The sequence below is a fragment of the Beta vulgaris genome, chromosome 4 (genome assembly GCF_026745355.1).
Source record: "Beta vulgaris subsp. vulgaris cultivar EL10 chromosome 4, EL10.2, whole genome shotgun sequence".
Taxonomy (NCBI): Eukaryota; Viridiplantae; Streptophyta; class Magnoliopsida; order Caryophyllales; family Amaranthaceae; genus Beta; species Beta vulgaris.
Genome location: NC_079205.1, coordinates 21,608,547 through 21,632,270, shown reverse-complemented (window position 1 = coordinate 21,632,270; position 23,724 = coordinate 21,608,547). Strand labels below are relative to the sequence as shown.

Here is a 23,724-nt window from a genome sequence, read left to right as displayed (position 1 = left end):
TCACTTGGTCCAAATACCCATAGGAGATGACTATTCCGAGAATGCTGAACCACCTACCGGCCTTCTCCCTGTTGAAGATGAGGCACACACCCCTGAGACTGGTCCAGTCCCTGAGCCCCCTTAGATATACCGTAGGCGTGAGCCCGCCCCTTCCATCCCCTCCTCGTCTTCACAACCCCCTCCCCCTACAGCTGATTTTGAGGGTATGATGAGTACTTTGCAGCGTGTGGAACTGAATATGGCTGCTAACACTCAAGCTATTGAGCGCCGGGTGGAGACAATCTACACTGACCAGCGTCTAGCTATGATTCCTATGTATGATGACTATTGCAGGCTTGGTACGATAGCTCAGGCTGGTCCCCACCCCAGTTGGTACACTTGGAACCCCACATATGGTGGTGCTAGGGGGACTAGCGCAGGCATTGGTACTCAGGATGTGGATGAGACTGCTGATGGTGCTATTGACTCTATGACCGACTGAGGCCCGTGTTCCTTTCCTTCTCCTTGCTACAATGTGGACATTGCCAAGTCCAGCTTGGGGGAGGATCTCTACTGTACATATGGTATCTTCTCTCCCTCTTTAGGTAGTTTAAGGCTTTCGTAGTTCGGATTAGCATATGTTTTCTTTTGGTGTGGCTCTTTTCTTTCTTTTTCTTTTTCTTTTGCTTTGTTTTTGTTTTCGTTATGTGTGTGGTGTGTGAAGTTTACTGAAAATCAAAGTCAAGTTGAATAGTTGTTTCCTTGTGCCCCATACTATCATAATGGTGTTTTGACTTTAAATTGTTGATGGGCATGAAACAATGATTGATCACCAGGGCATGGCATATTTATACTTAGATCTATGATAAGAATCAAGATTGTGGCACTCTATATGTCCTACAAGCACGTTTAGGCTTAACTATGAGTTTTGTGCCATAACATTGTGTTTTCTTGTGTGTATGCCCACTTCATGAGGGATGTTAGAACTTGTGTTTTCTCTCCGTTGATGCATTAGCTATATAATCTCTAAACAGAAATGGTTATGACTCTCGTAGGAAATCGCATCACAAGACTAAATAGCCTTCCCTGCATTTATTTCCCCTAGTTAACCACTCTGAGCTGAGCCTATTTCTTTTGACAACCACATTATGAGCTCCTCATTTTCCAAAAATACGTCCCTCTACCATTGGCAGTGAAGTATTTAGGAATTCTTGGTTGGCTAACGTTTGATTGTGAAATTGGTTGTTGGTATGAATGAAAATTGGAAGAAACAGAGAACAAAATATGATTGAGTACATGAACAAAAGAAAAGGGCTCCGCATGATTATTTTCGAGTCCAAATCCTCATTAGCTAGTAGCTAAAGTAGAAAACTTTTAAAAATGAGACAAGTACGGCTTCCAAGGAAAAGAAAAAAAAATTAAGAGAAAAAAGATCTCATTATGAAAAAATGTCACATTGGAAGTCCTTACTTGGATCATATGAAAGGAGATGAAATGAAAAAGAAATTTGTTACAGCTGTGTTGCAATCGAATATATCGCGTGTGGTGTCTCATACAAAGTTGTAGTAATACTTCACTCCCTTGAGCACCACATTCCCAAATATTTGCCACACCTACTACCCTAAGCCCCATTACAATCTTTAATGAGACATATGATTTGTTTGCATGTATAACTACCTGATGTGGAGAGATGATACAAGCCTATGAACTAACTTGGTGAAGCGGAGCAATTGAGTGTTATATATCACCCTTCAAACACATAAGTGTGAGAGTTGGGACGGGTACTGGGGGTTGGACAGAAGCAATCATTTTAACTGCTTGGAGAGTGCTTTACAAATGAGTGGAGAGTTCCCTAGCGAGATCCTTCTCATTGATTTGTAGCGTATATTTAGTGGCCTCTCTTGATTCTTATCCCTGATTGGTACTTCTTGTTGAGCTTTACAGATTATGATTTGTGGTGTGTTTGGATTCGATCTATCGTCATCTAAGTATTCCCTTTTGCGAAAATTCTGTGATGGGGTGAAACCACTATTACTTCCTTGAACTCTTGATTTTTAGACAGGTTTTGCTTAGAGACAATCAAAAGTATAGCTTGGGGGAGTTTGATATGTCTATTTTATATAGAGTTTTTACCCCCGTCCCTCGTGAATTATTGGTCTTAGTTGCGCTCTTCGGAGCCCTTTTTAGTACTAATAAGCTCCTTGTAGTGTGTTTGTGTTCTCAGATTAATTATTGTAGGAATTAGCATATTTTGGTGTATTTCCTATTCTTTTATACCACTACAAGAGACGGTGTATTTTTGGGAGCACGATCACTTTGCATGAGTTGGATTCTATGGTTCAAGAGCTTTTCAAGGAGTGGTCATTTGCTTAATTCCGATAATTAACCCAGAAGTTATGATATTTTGAGGGTCGAATTTTGGGCATAAAAAAGCTGATGACCGCCCGGGTTGGTCGGGCGACTTGACTTAGCCAAATTCAGAGACTGAAAGAGCCAAGAGAATTTTACTCGCGGGCCCGACGGGAGAAATCCGCCCGGGTTGGTCGGGCGAAGCGAGAACAAGTGAGATTGAAGAACTGGAATGCGCCCGGTCGGGCGCGACGAAGTAACTAAGCACCTGATGACTGCCCGATCGGGTGAAATCCGCCCGGGCAGGTCGGGGGGACTTTTTAAAGCTTTTTTTTGAGTGTGTGTTGCGCCAGTTTTGATGGACATATAAATACTTATCTTTTCAGAATGAATAGACCGCGTTTTATTATTAGAATTTCGACTTTTAGTTTCTAAGCACTATCTTATTTACCTAAGAACCCTAGTATTGTTTTTCTCATTCTTATTCATTGAACTTTCAATAGAAGTGTGGATTTCACAAGATTGTTTCTACAATTGGTATTCTTCCTCTTCCTTTATTATTCTTGTTTAGTTCTTGATTATTTATTCATCTTGTTTACTTATTTCACCATGAGCATGTTTGTTTCAAATATGATTGAGTAGTTTATTTCTAGGGTTTAGGGGATCCATGATCAATTATGAAGGATGTTTATAAAGTATTGATATTTGATGATGTTTGTTGATTCCTATTGGATGTATTATCTCTATTCAATCTAATTTGGCCAGATTTGATTGTTATAGTATTGCAATATTAAGTTATGCGCCGAGAGGTATAAACTTGATATTAAGGCTAGTTTTAATAGGTAGTTTTGGTATTAATAAATTGCGAGAGCCTGTTAATATCATTTTATGGTTGATTTCGATTCGAGAGAACAAACCAACTTGTTTAACTGCATTATTAATGATTGATTGTTGTGTTTCATCCTGGAATTATTGTTTATTGGTAACCCATACCCTAGGCTTTTTATTATTGATATTCTTGATTTAGTTATTATTCAGTTTAGCGTAATAACATACAACACTCGTTCCCTATAATCTAGATTTGATTGACAATTAGGAAAAGAACGCTGTTTTTCCCTGTGGATTCAACCCTACTTCCCTGACTACTATTTGTTAGAGGACTTTTGGATTACTTTTTATTAGGTGATACGACTTTAGCCTGTCACATGTACCATATGCTGCAATACAAATAAGTGTGCTTGTATGCGCATTTCAACAGGAGGTACAATCATTTTGGAGCCAGGTGTACCTTTACCCTCGAGTCTGCCCTCATGTCGAGATGTAGGAAATCCAATAGGATCAACATTGGTTAAGAACTCGGCCACAAAATTACTGACCTCTTCACTCACAATCCCCTGAATAATACTTCCTTCTGTTATGCTGGATTCCTTACTTTATCTTTCAAAGAGCCCATATGTCTCTCAAAGTGATAGCACCACCTTAAAAACACCAGACCACATAGCTTAATCTCTCGAACTAGATGTACAACCAAATGGATCATAATGTTGAAGAAAGCAGGTGGGATATACATCTCAAACTTGCACAAAGTCTCTATCATGCCATCCTAGAGAGCATCAAGCTTCGACGGTTGTAACGTTTTGCTACATATAATATTGAAAAAAGAACATAACTCTGTTATGGTATGTCTCACGTGTTTCGGCAATATCCCTCGAATTGCAATCGGTAAGAATACGTGCATCATTACATGACAATTGTGAGACTAGGGATGGGCATGGGTCCAGGACCCTACCCGGACCCTGTTGGACCCGACCCTAATTTAAGGGCCAGGGTCCAACTTTTTCAGACCCTAAGGATCCGGGTCCGGGTCTGGGTCCAAGTGAATTTTTTAGGGTCCGGGTCTTAAAATTTTGGACCCAGACCCTACCCAAACCCGACCCTTAGACCCTAAACTTATTTACTATATACATTTTATCTTTTTTTTAGAAAAAAAAAATGAGTTTTTAAAAGACTAAAACCTAAAGTAAAACACCCATTCTGAACTCTTATGTAAGTTGTGTTTGTTTATTTTTTTCAGTTTGCATGTTTGTGTTTTTGTTTCGTTATTTTTCAGTTTATATGTTTGTGAATTGTGTTAGTTTCGTTTTTTTTTTCAGTTTATAAGTTTGTGTTTGTTTTGATTTTTTTCAATTTATTTGTTTGTGTTTGTTTCATGCGAATTCTTAAGTTTGTTTCATGCGAATTCTTATGTTTGTTTCATGCGAATTTCAGATGAATATTGATATTAATAATGCTGAAAATTATGCAAAAATAAAGAATTTAGGCTTGGACCCTCCAGACCCTAAGGGTCCGGGTCAGGGTCCAATTTTTTCAGACCCTTAGGGTCCGGGTCAGGGTTTAAAAAAAAAATTTAGGGTCCGGGTCTAGGGTCCAGCTGGACCCGACCCAAACCCGACACTTGCCCATCCCTATGTGAGACTTTATACTCGATAGCTTCAACTCACTGTCTAAGGTAACAAATCTTTTCATGTTCGATGAGTACCATGATGGAGCCTTAATGTTGTACATAGACTCGCAAAAAAGTCGTTTCTTAGCTTTAGATAGAGTGTAGCAAGCCGGAGGCAAATAGTTCCTATCATCATCAATCAGCTTTTTTTTTCCTTTTCCTTTATTTCTTACAGCCGACCCTTCTTCAATTTCCTCCTTTTTTCCCTTTCCTTTTCCTTTGCCAAACACTTTCTCTTTTTTCTTTCTTTTCTTAGTGTCCCTCTTTTGAGCCCATAACTCTGGTCGAAGCCCCCTCACTTTCCAGGTACAGTAGCACTCCTTTGCTATCTTTTGTCTTATGTGGAATATTCATAAGAAGAAGACATACATTTTTCTCTATGTGCATGACGTCGAGACAATGTCTAACCTCTAGATCCTTCCAATATGAAAGTTTCCACATAATAGACTCCTTTTTCCAAAGTCCCTTACCACCATCACCTGCTCCTTTGCCGAATATCGTTTCAGTTCCCTTGACCTGATTAAAAACCTCAATACCAGTCAATGGCCTATGAGCAACCCCTTCCTCAACTGTTCCATCGAATGCCTTCTTGTTATTATGATAAGGATGGTTGCATCAAAGGAACCTTCGGGTCCACATATAAACTTCTTTGTGGCAAGTAGAAATGTATTTAAATTCTGTGTCGTCGATGCAAATCGAGCATGCTTTCTTCCCTTTGTTCTTGTACCCAAATAAGTTTCCATAAGCAGGAAAGTCATTAAGAGTGTCTAAAAGCATGGCACGCAATGTGAATACCTCATCAACATGTGCATCATACACAGAAACTCCTTCATCCCACATTTTTCTCGAATCATCAACAAGTGGTTGGAGGTAGACATCTATGTTGTTTCTAGGATATTTCGGCCCTTAAATAAGAATCGACAACATGATTTACCTGTGTTTCATGCACAACTAAGGAGGCAAGTTGTATATAACTAGAAGAACCGGCCATGTACTATGTTGAGAACTAAGAGTGCTAAATGGGTTCATCCTATCCGTACATAGGCCAAGCCTCAAATTTCTATCCTCGGCACCAAAGGCCTTATGCAGATGATTGATACCTTTCCACTCAGGAGCATCAGTCGGATGTTTGAGAAAACCATCCTTTTTCCTTCGTTGCATGACACCTCAAGTTCTTAGCATCTTTCTTGATTGAAAACATGCGCTTGAATCGTGGGATAATCGGAAGATACCACATCACCTTTGCTGGAGGCCCTTTCTTATAACCAACCCCTGCACGCCTATAACGCGACTTCCCACATCGAGGACACTCATCCATATTCGCATGTTCATTTTGATGTAGCACAGGATCGTTTGGACAAGCATGTATCTTCTGGTACTCCAATCCGAAGGGACACATCAGTTTCTCAGCATAATAGTTCGACTTCGGTAGTTCATGGTCGTCCGGAAACATATCACCAAATGCTTGTAATAAGGAAGTGAAATCTGAGTCCCTTATACCGACTTTCGTCTTGATGTTTAAGAGTGTTATCATGGCCGTGCACTCAAAAATACGAGGCCATTTCCCAGCATGATCATCCACTCCCAAAATCATCTCCTCTATATGGTCCCCATCATCATCATCCTCTAATTCAATATTCTCATATTCGTCATCGAGGTTCTTGTCATTCTCAATGACATCAAACTCACCTCTTTCATGCACATCGTTAACAACGGCATTCCCACCATCATATATTCGCTCCTCACCATGCCAAACCCATACATGGTAGTCTTGCCTAAACCCGCGACGAAAGATATGCTCCCTTAGCGACCCAATGTTACTAACCATGCCCATATTGCCATAATTAACACAAGGACAATAAAACCCCTCAGTTCCCGTTACAGCCTGATGACTTAATGCATCATCACAAAATCCAAAGACCCCATCCACGAATTCACTCGTGTCACGACTACCATACATCCATGCACGATTCATTTCAATCAGACCTCTAATTAAACACAAGAAACAAGTACCTCATGTCAAACGAACTTCATTACATGATTAAAGTTTATGAACGATATACATTTAATAAAATTAGGCATGCTTTCCAAGGGACCTTATCACTCCAACCTAATCCATCCTTAGATGTCTAATCTCATTAGTGAATGTATGTCTTCTTTTCGATTCTACGGAAAATCCAGCAGCATTTCCCTACAGTACGCCAAGTACACGATGTAGATATATAGTTACTTATATCTACATATGTACCTAGAGAACAAAAGTAGGGAAACGACGAGCCAAGATTTTCCTCTATAGAATCGAAATAACGACATACATTCACCACCTAAGCGAGATCAAACATCTAAGAACAGCCCCAAATTGGGGACTATTCAAGACTTACTCCTAATAAGTAAGTCTCGAACGGGTATCTAGGCATATGATATGATGATGCATATATACGTAGGTTTTTGAACAACAAAGCATTTTACATCTAATCTTAATTCAGCGATACATATATACATATTTGCACATATATATAAACAATTTACACATATAAACCAATTTACTAATATGAAATTAAAGAAAGTTAAATATGAGCGATATCATACCAATATCAAGGTTGTAAATAGGGAAATCAAACTCAACACTCTGTCACTAGCACTCCGTTACTAGCTAGCTTCAATAATCAACAACAAAGTTTAAAGTTCAAATTAGTATAAATTTGTAATACCCCATACTTTTAGTATTTATTTTCCAAAATAAATATTTTAAGCAAAGGGTATTTTAGTATTTTTATTGGTTTTAAATTATTTTGGCGGAAATATGGCACCAAAATTGGATTTGTGAAGCTTTTGGTATTAAATCCTAGTCAAAAAATTTTAGAAAACCAAAAAAAGAAAAAAAATGTTTTTAGGGGCCATATATTCCTACGGGATTTATGGTAATTGGAGGGAGTTTTATTTTCCTATAACTTCCAAATTTATGATGGAGGTTACAAATCTTGTTTTAATCTCCTAATTTATGGTGAAGGTTACAAACTATTTAATTTTTGAAATTAAGTACTACCTATTCTACTCCTATAAATACCTCATACCTTAAGCCAGCTTTTCCACACAAAAACTTTGAAGAATCCATAATCTCTTACTTCAAAGTTCTTCTTTCTCTTCCTATCTATTCTAGTTTTATATTTCTTATTCAAGTTTCAATTTTCTTTGGTTTAAGAATAATATTTTCATATTTCTTACTCAAAAATATTATGCTCATGATAGGTCATTCATGTTTAAATTCATGATTAAGTTCATGTGGTAGATTGCTTATTGGTTGGTTATGAGAAAGCTCAAGTATAAGAATAAGTGAATATACTAGTATTAGTTTGTGCAAGATCAAGGTACGTTATGTAGCTAGATCTTTTAAAATGTGGTTTTATATGATAAAGTTGTTTGTTGATTTTATTGGTTGGATTGGTTTAGAAATTTGGTTTAAAATGGTTATAATATTTTATTATTCACTCTTGGAAGTGAAAGAAGGAATGATTTTATCAATCATTTTTATATAGAGAAGTTTTGTGATCCTTTTTGGAAAATTAAATTATTTTTACAAGGAAAGGTTGATTTGTTTTTTTTATGAACTCTGAATGTTCAAAAAGTTGTTTATGAGGAAAGGAGGTTTATTCATGACTTACAAGTCATATTATTATTATTTTCTTTTGATTAATATCAAGAGCTTCAAAGTCCACTTGTTGGCAATTATAGTTACCCCTTGATATAGTTTCGTGATGGGATGACTAGCTTGGGGGAGGGGGTTGTGCATACTTAGCAAAATAGAAGGGGAGATAAGAAGAGGAATTGTTTTCAGGATTATTTTTAATCCAAGTTGTTTGGAAATAGTTTATTCTTAAAAGGTTATTCTTGAATTACTATTCAAGTGTTTGGAAAGAGTTTGTTCTTAAAAGATTGTTCTTGAATTATTATTCAAGTGTTTGGCAATAGTTTGTTCTTAAAATGATATTGTTGAATTATTATTAAGTGTTTGAAAATAGTTTATTCTTAAAGAGTTATTTTTGAATTATTGGTGATGAAGTTTTCGAAATGAAAAATTGTTACGAACTAACAAATGTGTTACTTATCTAGTACATTTAGTACTTAGTTTTATACTGACGCGTATTTTATTTTTCCTATTTGGCTTTGCCCTGTTTACCTTTTTGGTAAGCAGATTTGCAAGTGAATTTTGGATGTGCATGGGAGCATACTAGGAAGGGGATCTTCACCTAGATTAGAGGGTTTCTTATTTTGAGTATTGAGACAATATTTACTTTTATTAATAAAGAAGTATTATTATTTTTGGTTAAATTCTTCCGCTGTAAGTTATTTTGTTAGTTAGTAGTTGGTTGCCGAAAGCGTGTTAGTCACGTGGCGTTAACTCCCAAATTACTCAAATATTATTTACTAAATTATTTATTTAAAAGCAAGTAATTTAGGGGTGTTACAAAGTGGTGTTACAAAGTGGTATCAGTTTTTTAGGTCTTGAAAAGATCAAAGTTGAACATTAAAATTGATGGGTAGACATAAGATGGGCATATAGAGTTTCGCATTTGCATTCTAAATTGTTTTTGTCGAGTTTAATTATTTTCTTTTTGACGATCTGTATAGATGCATCTTGCTAGTGCCACAAAAAAGGTATATATATATATATATATATATATATATATATATATTATATATATATATATATATACACATATATATATATATATATATATAGGGAATATATCTAATGAGAAGGGCTTATTTAGATGAGAAATGAGAAGTAGTAATCTCAACCGTTAGATGTATCATGTACGGTTAAGATATAAACATCATTAAAACTCACAAAAATATAAAACCCTTGTCTCTTTTTTTCGCAATTTCTTTTACTCGTATAGCCATATTCATCATTTTATCAAATCTCTCATCAGTTGTTCCACCGCCTACTCACACCTTCTCACAATGAAAGATTCCCCTTAATTTAGGATTATCTTTGTTTGAGAATGGAAGACCAGAGGTGAATTAAAGGCTTTGGGGTTCCTAAATTACAAGTAAGAATTTGGTCTATATCTTTTTCATTCAAATTAAGGGTTTTCTTGATATTTGGCTATAAATTGAAGGTTGTTGAAATCAAATTCTTAGTAATTATCGTTAATTTGTTTGGTTAGGTAGTACAAATTTGAATTTTGTTTTACTTCTTGGAATCGTCATTTTGATTCTCTTATTCGAACTGAATCGACTTCGAATAATTAGTTTTCTAAGTTTAATCAACTGAATATAGAATAATTTTCTAGATCCAGTAACACGGATGAATACTTTGTATATGTGGATTAATTAGAAGCAAAACTTGAACTGGATCTGTTATCTTTTTGCTCCTTTCTATTTTACTTTTCAGTTTACTTCCAAATGTATTATATTACTCTATGAACGTAAATTTTAATAATGTCTAGTTACCAAATTTAGCTGACTTTTGGGTATTAAGTACATTTGTTGTCACTTTGTATCTATAATTTTTTGAGCATACAGAGTAACTATAATTTGTAATGGATTTTGAGCATACAGAGTAACTATAATTTTTTGAGCACAGTTGTTATGAGCATACGGAGTAAATTTTTGTTGCAAATAGAATCTTGTATTTTAAGAGCAACTATAATTTGTAATGGATTTTGAGTATATTAAGTCAAGGAAAATATGTTTTAACAACATCTGAGTATGTGCAGACATTGTATGCAAAGTTCATTCACTTTGTGGTGCTACATTGTATATGCAGACTTCATTTTTTTCTTTGTTCTATTGTTGCTAGATGGCTGATATTATGGTATAATCCTTTGGCCTACTAGCTCAATCGGTAGAGCATTGTGCTTTTGCACAAAAGATGTGGGTTCAACTCCCACGTAGGCTTCCTTTCATAACACAAGCATGAATCAATCAAACAAAAGAAGTATAACTTAATTAGTCAAACTAGAAACATTAAAAAGTAAATTTTTTTTCCATAAGCAGGAACTAATAAGAATGTATTAATACATCAAAATTTTAGAGTACAATAAGCTAAGAACGAAAAAAAGTCTTGGTTCTAAGGCAGTAGCATCATTATACTCCAATCTAACATCGTTGTAAAATGTATATCAATCCCTTAACTCCTTGTTTGCTAGCTGTGACACTTGGCTTAGTGCTTTCTTTGCAATTATTTACAACTGAATAGATTGTTTTCTCATCTTCTTCTTCTATACGTGCAACTGTATAATGCATGCAAGCAAGCCATAATTGATCCTGGAATATGTAGAAGTTTGTATGTGTATAGATCCCACGACCATGCTTCTCCAAATCATTATCAGTCTTTAGTTTAGGGATTGAAGATGAGTTTGCATAATCTAATTCTTTCTCATTCTCTCTCTGAATCTCAATGGCAAAATCAAATCGCATCCAAAACTCAACCAAGCTTAATTGTTTATTGAGAAAATTTCCAAACATTGAATTTTCACTCTCTGATATTGAAGTTGTCCTCAACAAGTCAACCAAATAAACATCCCTAAAATAACATGGAATCCACGTATTTCTCATGCCAAACATTTGTTTAAACCAATCATTTGTTTCTAATTCATATTCTGAAATAATGGACAACCCACTGCTTTCAAATTCTTCAGGGGTCTCAGAAACCCAAACACAAGCCTTTAACTTTTTATGAAAATTCTCATTTGAGTTTAAAGCACCACCGACCTTTTCTGAAACCTTTCTCATAATATGCCAAACACAATATCTATGTATTGATGTGTCGAATACAACATCAATGGCTTTTTTCATAGCGGGATCTTGATCAGTAATAATACATACAGGTTTGCGACCCCCCATTACTTCTACGAACTTCTCAAACACCCACACAAAACTTTCTTCTTTCTCATTAGCCAAAAATGCAGCTCCAAAAGTGATTGCTTGCCTATGATGGTTCAACCCAGTAAAAGGTGCAAATATCAGGGAATACTTGTTGGTTCTATAAGTCGTATCAAAAGAGATAACATCACCAAACAATGCAAAATTTTTTCTACAAATACCATCTGCCCAAAAAGCATGTTTCAATCTTCTCTCTTCATCAACTTCATAGGCATAGTAAAATGACGGATTCCTTGCTTTCATTCTTGAAAAGTTGGTTATAAATATGTGGGCATCAGAATTTTTTAGTAACATTTTTATATTTCTGTGAAAGTTTTGCAAATCCCTCCGCATACAACCAATATTTTCTGTTCCTCCTACTTGATCTCTTAGTATATTATATGCTTTTGAATCCCCAATATTAGATCGATGGTATGTTTTTAGCATACCCTTGAGCATTGTGTTTACCTTTCTTGCTGACTTTAACATTGGTTTTTTTGAGGGTGTAGCAAGTGCATGTGAATGTCCTTCATGAACTCTAAGGATCATATACTTTCCATCTACAGTCATCTTAAAAACACAAAGAGCTTTACAACCTTCTCTGGTTATACTTCTTCTTCTTGTTTGTTTATTTTTTTTCTCCCCATTATTTTCATCATCTTCTGGTAACTCTAACTCCATTTGCAATTCGGTTGTTTCTAGGTCCTTTTCTTTATGCCACCCCTCTTTGTTACAAACTACATGTTTCCAATGAACAATCCCATCTTTTTTTACTTCAGATGATAGTCGTACACTAAAACCAACCAAATGTGCATATACTTTGTAAAAATCTATCCCTTCTTTGAGTGATTCAAAGGTCATACCTGTCTTTGGCCTGAATTCTTCTTCACAATTTGGATGGATTTCAATAAGAAGATTAGAACAAACACTTGGTTTACTTAGTGTAGAATAAATTACTTCATCTTGCTCCATAAGATCCATCACTATAATTAGAGAGAAAATATGTGAATTAGAATTAAAATTATAACATAATTTTTTCCTTTTCATAATAAGCTACAAGATCAACAATTTACATATACAAATTTCGCCCTTTCGTCGACGATGGCGAAGAAAAGAATCAAAACTGATAATTACCTTTTCAATAGCAAGAAACTTGAATTGGAGAATATGAAAAGATTGAATTAACTCATGAAGTTTTTAGAGAAATTGCAGAGTAAGTTTTCGAAGAAATTGCAGAGCAATTCTTCGAGAAATTGCAAACTAATATAATGGAGAAGGAAGGTAGACGTAAAGTCACTGATTAGAGATTTTTTTTTTAAAAAAAAGGTTATTTCTAATTATGCTTGGGGTTTAATGAGGAATTGCATCTTAGCCTTCAATTGTAAATCAACGGTTGAGATTACAACTTCTCATTTCTCATCTAAATAAGCCCTTCTCATTAGATATATTCCCTATATATATATATATATATATATATATTTATAATTTTATTTGGAAAGATGAAGGGTGTAGATATGTTGGGGTGACAAGCTCTGTCTTGGATTAGGAAGGCTCTCCCCGACGCTGTGGGTAGCTTCCTTACCTGGGAGCTATAATCACCTAGGCTATTCTATATCTTGAAATCAAGTACACTTTAAAATTTTTGAAATGAATATTTTAAGCCATAGTGGTGCATTTAGTACAAATTTTGGACCATATTTTTTTTAGTTAACATATATTAATATTACTTTTATGATGTTCTTGTAATATTTCGATTTTTTTTTTCTTTTATATGATTGTTGTTGGAAGTTGAGGAAAAAGTTTATGTTATCCCCTATGAATGGGATAAGCAAGGAGTTATGCTGCATTAGCGAGCAAATAGTAGTACTATGTGTATTTTTTTTACCTCTCAAAATACTCAGGCCAGTCTGATTATATGGCCATTGATGAGCTGGAGAATGCTATTAAGACAGACTACGTACCAGAGTTTGAAGTCTTCAATAACCTAGACATATATAGTTTTGTTTTGGCCATGAAGCGGCCTAATTGTCTTCAAAATATTTTGATACACTCAAATATTTTAGTAGTTGTTATGTATAAGGCATAATATTTGCCATGATATATGAAGTATATGATTGTTATGTTTTGAACTAGTTATACTTACATGCTTATTGAATTTTTTTGGTAGTTACACAACTATTCTATGAATGTTAGTTGAGATTTATCCTCAAACACTCTTATTTCTATGAGAATGGCAGAAAGAAGTAGTCGAGTATGAGTTTTATGGTTAGAAGATAAGGCTAGCAAAGATATCTGAAAACATCACTCATGTGATAGCTAATCAAGAAATCAAGTAGAGTGAAATTTTTTCGTGAGGTCTTTAAGAGGATAACAACAGTCAGACCTCAGCCTTACCATGGGAAAGAAGACCCAACTGGTTAGAAAACTGAATACGAGAATTTGATAAGCTTTTTGATGCCATAGTGTGTCCTAAAAACCATAGAGTTAATAATGTTGTTTATTATTTGAGAGATGTGGCAGACCTATGGTGGAAATAAAGGAAAAATGATCTTTTAGAGGATCCGGACTTTAGGTGGAACGAGTTTAAAGATACCCTGAGGACTAAGTTTTATCCTGCATACTTAAGGAAGCAAAAGGCTATGGAGTTCACCAATCTAAGGATGGGGACTATGTCTGTTAATGAGTATTATAACAAATTTTTTGGAGTTAATGAGGTTCGCACCTGAGATAGTACCATCTAAGACTTTGAAGGCCCAAAGGTTTGAGCATGGGTTAACCTTAACTCTCCAAAGTAAGTTGGGAGGAGTAAGTTTTGAGACTCTTGATTAAATTTATGGTAGAGCTGCTCACTTATATGGAATTAAAGGAAGGGAGATTGAAGGGACTTCCTCTGGGGAAAAGAGGAAGTATAACAATAATGGGAACCAACAAATTGAAGATAAGAAGCCTAAGCATAATGGTGGATTTCACAAAACTGAAAAAGACAATAGGTATCCTAGTCGGAAGCCTAATGGGAACCAAGGGAATGGGAACACTAGTAGAAAAAACCTCAATTGCTCCGGTTTTTTAAGCCGCAAATGCTCCGTTTTGCACGCGTAGCATACGCCATACGAGCATTTGAGACTCTTACAAATGCTCCGGTTGCAACCGAAGCATTTGGCAACACAAATGCTCCGGTTTTCCTTAAAAACCGGAGCATTTGTGCTTCCAAATGCTCCGGTTTTTTGGGAAAACCGGAGCATTTTAGGCCCAAAAAAATATATAAAAAAAAAATTATTTTTTTTTACGCTAAATTAATACATAATAAATTATACATAGGTAAAAAGTTATATTTCTAGTATTTTTGTTCCTGAATATTGCAGATCCCATATGAATAATTCCATCTGCTCACATATGAAAATCTCCAGAAACCGTGGCTTTACTTCCAACTTCTTGTCAACAGATGACAGAACTCTAACAACAATTCCATCTGCTCCAGGAACCTGAAAAAAAAAATGAATTCAGAATCCAGAGGTGTTACTGTATCTGACACAAGCAAAGATATACCAACCTTAATGTATCTATGACACTGCATTTTCAAATAGTTCAGCAAGACAGCTATATATTACTCTTCCATGTTGTTTGGAAGACTTTACAAAATTAAAACAAAAAGGTTATAAAATACCCCACACACACACAGAGAAAAAGGAAGGCCTAAAGCGTACAGTTGGCAGATATGTTCTTTCTCTACACTCCTAGATCTTAAAGGCAAAGTCGACCATGGACTGATACGGTGAGTGAATATGTAAAAATATTCTAGCCTCCCCCCCTATCCCTCCCTGTCTTCTACTTCGGATGTGTCTGGGTGCATATTAAAGGATTCCATCCATATCTAATATAGTACTATTTCATCTTGACATCAATATGGAGAGTAATTTTCCATCACTGGTACCTTGTGTCCAAATTCAAGAAATTCTGTAGACAGGAAGGAAAATTTTGGACAAAATATATAATCAATGAAACGTAAAGGATCCCATATAATGAAAGGACATAATGATGGACAAATTACAGTTGCACTTCATAGAAACAGGCTATGAGAAATAGACTGACTTCTAATTCTGGAAATCAATATGATTTGAGAGTAGATATACCTAAAGAGCAATCTAGTACATCAGAAATCTAAGAGAGACCAAATCTACACTCATTCACTGGCCATGAAGATCTGTAATTCAAATAATACAAGTAGCACATAATAGACATCTCACCTATTATGCAAACAACAGCCAACACAAGGAATTGATAAAATCACCATGATGCCAGTTAAAAATTACCTCATCGTAACTTTTTCCCTGGACTCTCGCCCTATCTAGTCTCTCTTGTTTCAATCTTTTGAATAGCCGTTGCTCAATGTGGTCATTGAGAATCGTTTTTGGCAAATCTTTTGCCCCAAGAACGGCACTTTGCGGCAATGGCTTACACTCTCCCCTTTCAATCTCTTGCATATAGCAATAAGGACATGTGTATTCAGCTTGACCACTATCATTCCGTCTTCCATTAAACAACGCACATATCTGATGCTGCCAGGCTTCACATTTATCACATTGCACCCACTGCAAAGAAGAATAGTATGAATCGTAAGAGAACCATAAAATGGAGTTACCTATGGCTGCAACGACATCAAACATCCAACTGAGAAACTTACCCATTCTTCTGTCTCTTCATCATTTTTCTTTTTATCCAGCTTAATCTTGGGAATTGCAGTTCCGTCAATAGCAATTGTATCACTACGCGCTTCGTTATAACATGGAATACAGAAAGAGTGACGTGTATCACCAGCTCCAACAGTGTAATACATCGCATTTCGTTTTATTCGAGCACCACATGGAGTACAATAAATAGGTGGCGGTTCAAAAGTGAGCTTCTCAACAGCACATAACTGACAGGAGTTTTCACTCATTGAGTGTTCCATCGCTTGATTTTTTTCTGCCTTAGCTTTGCTCTGCAATCAATAAAAAAAGAACAGATTAATTTTACGGTAGACTATGACAAGCTGCACAAGCAATTTACAGCAGAACCACCAAACAGAAGCAACTTCTAAGTCAGCGATTAACCAGGGCCACATATTTGCAAAGGTATATCACATAATCGTTGCACAAGATAGTCAATAGATCACTGCAATGATGAGACCATTATAGTGGTGATGGTTCACTCATGCCTAGATTGAGACCTAACTCATAGCTCCACAAAACAATAACAATATGCAATCCAACTTCTTATCATAGGTAGTCGACTAAAGAAACTCTTCAAGAAATACAACAGCCCGTAATATGATAATACTCTAATGGCACTGCATTGAAAGATCAGGTAAAACTGTCTGTTTCAGCCTTTTCAGTGTCTATTTGCCAACCGAAGGGTACCCCTGCACCTAAATAGCATGAGCCCTCGCCAATAAAAGGATCTGATGATCGCCTTGACAGGCTCATTTGATGGTTTATCCTTTTCTTTAACTATCACAATCTAATAGAGCTAAAAATCCATAGCCTAATAGTAGTATATGATATGAGTCGTAATAATCATTTAGTAGAACATGAATGATAAATCAGCAATAATAGAGCTAGCAAAAGCAAACCTTTATAAATTTGCATCAGACATAACCCAATAGGCATTAGACATAGCTGCCATAACATTGCCGCCCTAGTATTCTTCACTATGTTAAGGCCTAACTCTTTTTCTAAATGAAGACACATCCCTTTCAGAATAAAACTACTCAAAAGTTAAAACTGGGGAGCCAATTTTCAAGCAACCAGAAGTAAAACAGGTAGAAGAACAAATAAACCTATGTCACACTTAAACTAGCAAGCCACAAAGGCAATAATGCAGACTGTGAAGTTATTTCTTGTGATTCTCTGAGAACAAATAAACCTATGCATGGATATCTGGGAAGGACTTGCTTATATCAGTCACGCAAGGGCATGATGCACTTCCTAATACGGCAACAGGTCCATACATGAGAAGAGAAGATAGACCTTATTTCGATGGTATTTCAAGTATATCCAGTTTCATAAAAGGTCCACTATATGACTTGTTAGCTTCAGATTTATCTTCCATCTCAATAAATTGCCACTTTCAACCTATACCTATTAGGCTTCACAACATTGCACAAACACATCATATGAAACATCTTGACATAATGTACACGTATTGTAAAGAGCTAATTTCTTTTCACCTCCTCACTTAAGATGTAATTTATACACATAATATAAGTGACAACAATTGGATCTAGCATAGCAAGTAGGATGCTTACCAATTCCTGTTGGAGTTGCTGCGTTTGTCGGATAGCTGCGTCCCTTTCTTCTTTCACACGTTGCACAATCTGTTGAATTCCTTGAAATAACATGAATTAAATCATAAAATCCAACAACGCACTAAAAACTTATAAGAACTACAATTTTCAAATAAAATGAACCCTAAATCAGCTAATACAATAGAATCCTAAAAAATATAAAATCAAATAAAATTCCAGAAAGAAGGGGGTAAAATTAATTAAAAACCTGAAGAGAACAAAGGAAGACTTCTTATACTCATTATAAATTCTTTCAGTTGAAAGCATAGTAATAAAGGCAAAAGTGTTGCATATGTTAATGTTGCTGATGCAAATACAAAGCATGACCACTGACCATATCATGCAAAGATTTGGTTTTATTAAGCTAGAGATTAAGAAATCATCAAAAAAATATACTTAGAACACTTAAGTGACTTCCAAGTTCTAACAGATACACGAAAAAACAAAATTAAGATTATTAACTGGACTTGGAAGACATACCCAATCATGACAAGCAACGAAAAAATGATCTGCTCCCCCAGTCCTGTTCCAAAAGCGGTATCGCGTTTTTATCAAATCCAAATAATCTGTGAGATAATGCTCCAAGTCCTTGATACTATGTGATTTCTCATCATACAGGGTTGTGCGTAGTGTTTCAGAGCTGAATGGTAAGTAAAATAGATGGGCCTTTCTAGGGTCCCTTACAGTGAATCGTTTACTTCTCTCTAACTGGTTCATAAACCATCCTTCTGCTGCATATAACCCGCGTAGTCTTGGGTGGTGAAATATTGGCTTCTCCCCTTCTTTGTATACATAAACTTTGAGAAGATGATCCATCAAGTCATAGCTCCTGCAGATATAATACCTTCCCAATATAAGCCTGGCTTTTTAAACATATGGAATCTTTAAGCTAATAACATAATTGTACAGTAGCCTATAACCTTTGAATAGGTACAGAATAAGGAAAAACAGACTAACAGTAGTTTTGCAAACAATCAAGCATCTCAGAGTTAGTACTTTAGTAGACAATACTTCCATTGCTCTACCTCTGTGGCTGGTCAAACACACACAAATTCCATAACAAAGATGGTTATTAAAAGGTTTACCTTTTGAAAACATAGGCATTCCGGAAAAGAGGAGCATGCAAGTCAAGCAAGTTCCTTAATACAGGGGCATTCTTGATCTGCAGGCTTGCAGTACGAAGTTGGCGATCACGTATTGAAGAAGATCTTCGTCGCTTCTATAGGTCGAAAGATATATGAAACTAATGAGGAAATGTGCTAATAAAATTAGTTGAAATAAAAAACAATTGAAATAAGTACATAAAAGTGAAAGACTTTCATACCTCTATATAGGTGGTGTTGGAGCACTTGTTTTCCATTCAAGTTTACAATGGACAAATTCTGGCTGAATAGCATTTGCTTCTTGTGAAACCACCATGGTTTGAATGTAAATGTTGCAGAACTACTACTAGTGGCCAGTGTGTTGACAGCCACCTTCAAATCCATGTAATCAAGGATTTCCGTTATTTCTAGTATGTAATGAGTCAGTCATTCCCTTGAATATCTTATTGAACAGATGATGATATCGTTCCTCCATTGATCAAGAATTTTGATTTTTGGAAAATATATCACACAAGTTGAATCATATTTAACCGTCTCAATTTCACCTCTCTGGAAAGTAGCATATATCAGTTAAGAGTATATGATCCTCCTACAAAAATTAACAGTGACCAGGTGCTAATTTTGGAAGCAATGGTGCAACAAATTAGGCAAAACTTCCATAGAGTGGGAAATCAAAACACAATATCTGAATTCTTGTGTAGGCAATAACAGAACTTTAAACAAATAAAAATAACAATAAAACGAGAACAATACAAGTCGTACTCAAATTGAAGAGTATATGAAAGGGTTTTTTATTGTGAAATTCGAAAACCCTAACTTTTATATATGCAAACAGGACTCAACTAGAAAGATAAAATAGAAATATCACAACATAATTCTCCCGAAAAACATAACGGAAGAGAAAACATTGCAAAAATAAGAGACCATCCATTATGTGCTGCAATACCTATGTATACATGATATAATTCCTTCGAAACATCAATCAAATTCATGAAGCAGATCTAAAACACCGTCGGGTGTGAACGCTGGTGAAGCTTCCAGGGCAGAAGCTATCTACAACATGATAGAGGAAGACTTTGAGAAACGATTGAACAAACTAATTAATTCGAGTAATTCAGAAGAACGTAGAAATTAGGAGAAAATAAAACCTGAAGGAGTTTGGGAGGTTGATGGAAGAAACAACGAGGTCGACGCCTTGTGATTCAACGGCGGCGTACTTGAGAGAGACGAAGGAGGGAGCGAAGGACGACGGAGAGAGGGACGGCGGAGAGTACAGTACTCGGGTCGAGAGAGCGATAGACTTGGGAGGGAGGGAATGGCTGATGAGGAGGGCCGATAAATTAAATTGTTTTAGTAATACGCGTAAGTACTGCTTTCATGAATTGATATAATAGAGGATCCAAATTAAATGCTCGGGTTGATTAGTCAACCGGAGCATTTGATGTCAAATGCTCCGGTTAACTAATCAACCCAAGCACTTGTGAATATTTTTTATTAAAATTTTCACAAATGCTCGGGTTGATTAGTCAATCGGAGCATTTGACAAGTAGCAAAAGCAGTTTTTTCCACTAGTGGAAGAAAGTTTAGCGAACCTTTTTCTGCAAAAGGTGTGATAAGAACCACCCTGGAAAAGATTGTCAAGGCAACTTGGTGACATGCCATTATTGTCAGAAATTGGGGCGCCGTGAGTATGAGTGCTTTAGAAAAGCTGGTGGAGAACCTGCAGTCAAACCTGACCCGAGTAGTAAGGCACCTCATAATGATCAACAGAAGTTAGCTTCTTCCAATGCTGGTGTTAAACCAGGGATGGGGAATCAGTCTATAGGAAGAGTTTTCGTCATGAACCGTCATGAGGCTCAGAATGTTTCTGAGGTAGTAGTTGGAACCTTTTTCCTTAATTCCTTGTTTGTCAAAGTGTTATTTGATTCAGGAGCATCGCATTCATTTATTTCTAGCACTTTAGTAGACAAGCTTCAGTTAAGCAGTCTAGTGTCAATTTATTTGGAAGTTGCATTGCCATCAGGGGAAATGTTTAATTGTATTAGGTTGCATATAGTTAAGTACCTTTAGTGATAGTTGGGGTGAACTTTCCATCCGACTTAGTTGAGTTTGACTTGTCAGACCTCAATGTAGTTTTGGGGATTGATTGGTTGGGAAGATTCAAGGCTCAATTTCATTGTGAGGCCCATAAGGTGTCCTTAGTCGGTCCTAAGAAAGAAAGGGTGACTTATAGGAAGCTTGGGAAAGAGAAGGGAATGAAGATAGTTCTGCGATGAGAATTCAATCTTTGTGAAGAAGGGGTGTCCGTTATTCTTATGTGGATTCAGAGGATGAAAAAGGAGATGAGAATAGGGAGATCCCGTCGTATCTGAGTTTCCTGATGTGTTTCCTGAAAGATACCGGGTGTGCCACCGTTAGGGATCTTGAGTTCATCGTGACTTGATGCAGGAACGGACCTATTTCAAAGGCTCCGTATAGAATGGCTCCAGCTGAGATGAAAGAGTTAAAAGTTCAGTTGGAGGAGTTTGTTGAAAAAGGGTATTAAACCTAGTTCGTCTCCTTGGGTGCACCTGTATTGTTCGTGAAAAAGAAGGATGGTAGTTTGAGGTTGTGCATTGATTATCGGGTTGAAAATGTGACGATCAAGAATAAGTATCGCTTCGAGAATAGATGATTTTTTGATCAGTTGAAAGGACGGGAATTTTCTCGAAGATAGATTTGAGGTCAGGTTATCACCAATTGAGGATTATTGAGGGTGATATTCCTAAGACTCCGTTTAGGACGCGTTATGGTCATTATGAGTTCACAGTGATGTCGTTTGGTCTGACCAACGCACCTAAAGTGTTCATGGATTTGATGCATAGGATTTTCAAGCCATACTTGGAGAAATATGTGGTTGTGTTTATAGATGATATTTTGATATATTCGAAGGATAGGAGCAGTCATGAGCTGCATTTGAGGGAAGTTTTGTCCACCCTAAGAGAGCATAAGTTGTACGCCAAGCTCTCTAAGTGTGAGTTTTGGTTGGATGAGGTTGCATTTTTAGGACATGTTATCTCAAAGGAAGGAGTTTCTGTGGATCCTACTAAGATTCAAGCGGTGCGCGAGTGGCCAACACCGAAGACGGTGTCTGATATAAGGAGTTTCCTTGGGTTAGCTGGTTACTATCGAAGATTTGTAAAGGATTTCTCAAAGATATCGAGACCAATGACTAGCCTGATGAAGAAAGAATGTAAGTTTGTTGGACTCCAGATGTGAGGAAGCTTTTTTCGGCTTGAAGGAAAGGTTGACTACAACACCTGTTTTGGCTCTACCTGATGAAAGTCAGCAGTATGATGTTTATAGTGATGCTTCGAAATTTGGGTTAGGGTGTGTATTGATGCAGAACCGGAAGGTCATCGCTTATGCTTCTAGGAGTTAAAACCATATAGGTGAATTATCCAACCCATGATCTTGAATTAGCTGCAATAGTGTTTGCTTTGAAGATATGGCGACACTACTTGTATGGGGCAACGTGTAAGTTGTACACGGATCATAAGAGCTTAAAGTATATTTTCACTCAGAAGGAGTTGAACATGAGGCAGAGGAGGTGGTTGGAGGATCAAGGATTATGATATGGAGATCCAGTATCATGAAGGGAAAATGAATGTTGTTGCTGATGCATTGAGTCGAAAGTCGAGTAATTCAGTTAATGTAAGGGTGTTGCCTAGTCAGTTATGTGTTGAGTTTCAGAAAATGTCATTAAAGGCACTAGAAGAAGGCGGTGTTGAAGAATTGTTGGGTTCTTGTGCATTCAACCCCCAATCTATGATGAGATTAGGGAAGGTCAATCAAAGGATGAAAAGTTAGAAAAGATTCGAGAGAAGATCCAGTGTAATTAGGTGTCAGATTTCCAGATAACCGATGATGGAAGTATTCGGTTCAAGGAGAGGTGGTGTATACCAAGTACTAGAGAAGAGTTGAAGCGAGAATTAATGGAAGAAGCTCATAGCTCACCTTATTCAGTACACCAGGTGGTGATAAGTTGTATAAGGACATGAAGCAAATGTTCTGGTGGCCAAACATGAAGCGAGAGGTAGCAGAGTTCGTGGCTAAGTGTCTCACATGCCAAAAGGTCAAGTTTGAGCACAAGAGGCCGCAAGGGAAGGTTCAGCCTCTAGATATTCGAGTTGGAAATGGGATTCTATATCAATGGATTTTGTGTCTGCATTACCAAGAACTAAGGCTGAAATGATACAATTTGGGTAGTGGTAGATCGTTTAACTAAATCCAACTTTCATCCTATGAAGAATACTTGGTCGATGGATCAATTGGCTAAAGCATATGTGAAGTGGGTGGTGAAATATCATGGTGTGCCTAAGGACATTGTTTCGATCGTGATTCACGTTCTTGTCCAACTTTTGGCAGAGTTTGCAGAAGGCTTTGGGTACTAATTTGTTATGAGTACAACTTTTATCCGGCTACAGATCGAAACAGAACGAACAATTCAGACCTTAGAAGATATGTTGCGATCTTGTGTTATGGAGTATCAAGGTTCGTGGGAGGATTTCTTGGATTTGATAGAATTTTCCTAAAACAACATTCATCATGCAAGTATT

At 36.5% G+C, this 23,724-nt stretch overlaps 3 protein-coding genes across 3 annotated transcripts; all 3 read right to left on the bottom strand.

The window, feature by feature from the left end:
* Positions 1-5,948: 5,948 nt before the first annotated feature.
* On the bottom strand, positions 5,949-6,806 carry LOC125496552 (uncharacterized). Its single transcript, XM_048642048.1, has one exon. The coding sequence runs from the start codon at positions 6,804-6,806 to the stop codon at positions 5,949-5,951; it is 858 nt and encodes a 285-aa protein (XP_048498005.1).
* A 4,130-nt stretch (positions 6,807-10,936) lies between these two features.
* Positions 10,937-12,382, bottom strand: LOC104907380 (protein FAR1-RELATED SEQUENCE 5-like). The gene has a single exon (XM_010696306.3). The coding sequence runs from the start codon at positions 12,380-12,382 to the stop codon at positions 10,937-10,939; it is 1,446 nt and encodes a 481-aa protein (XP_010694608.3).
* A 2,605-nt stretch (positions 12,383-14,987) lies between these two features.
* On the bottom strand, positions 14,988-16,677 carry LOC104883040 (histone acetyltransferase HAC1). Its single transcript, XM_048641837.2, has 3 exons — positions 16,383-16,677; positions 16,012-16,290; positions 14,988-15,183 (listed from the first exon to the last, which is right to left on the bottom strand). Exons 1-3 carry the CDS (start codon positions 16,647-16,649, stop codon positions 15,028-15,030), a joined length of 702 nt encoding a protein of 233 aa, XP_048497794.1. The 5' UTR covers positions 16,650-16,677; the 3' UTR covers positions 14,988-15,027.
* Between the last annotated feature and the right edge of the window lie 7,047 nt (positions 16,678-23,724).

What these genes read in the sequence shown, in the direction of transcription:
- LOC125496552 (XM_048642048.1), bottom strand. Translation starts at nt 6,806, where the DNA reads ATGAATCGTGCATGGATGTATGGTAGTCGTGACACGAGTGAATTCGTG.
- LOC104907380 (XM_010696306.3), bottom strand. Translation starts at nt 12,382, where the DNA reads ATGGAGTTAGAGTTACCAGAAGATGATGAAAATAATGGGGAGAAAAAA.
- LOC104883040 (XM_048641837.2), bottom strand. Translation starts at nt 16,649, where the DNA reads ATGGAACACTCAATGAGTGAAAACTCCTGTCAGTTATGTGCTGTTGAG. An exon ending in ATGAAGAGACAGAAGAATGG is followed by an intron (nt 16,291 to 16,382) that starts GTAAGTTTCTCA and finishes TCTTCTTTGCAG; the next exon opens with TGGGTGCAATGTGATAAATG. An exon ending in AGGGAAAAAGTTACGATGAG is followed by an intron (nt 15,184 to 16,011) that starts GTAATTTTTAAC and finishes TTTTTTTTTCAG; the next exon opens with GTTCCTGGAGCAGATGGAAT.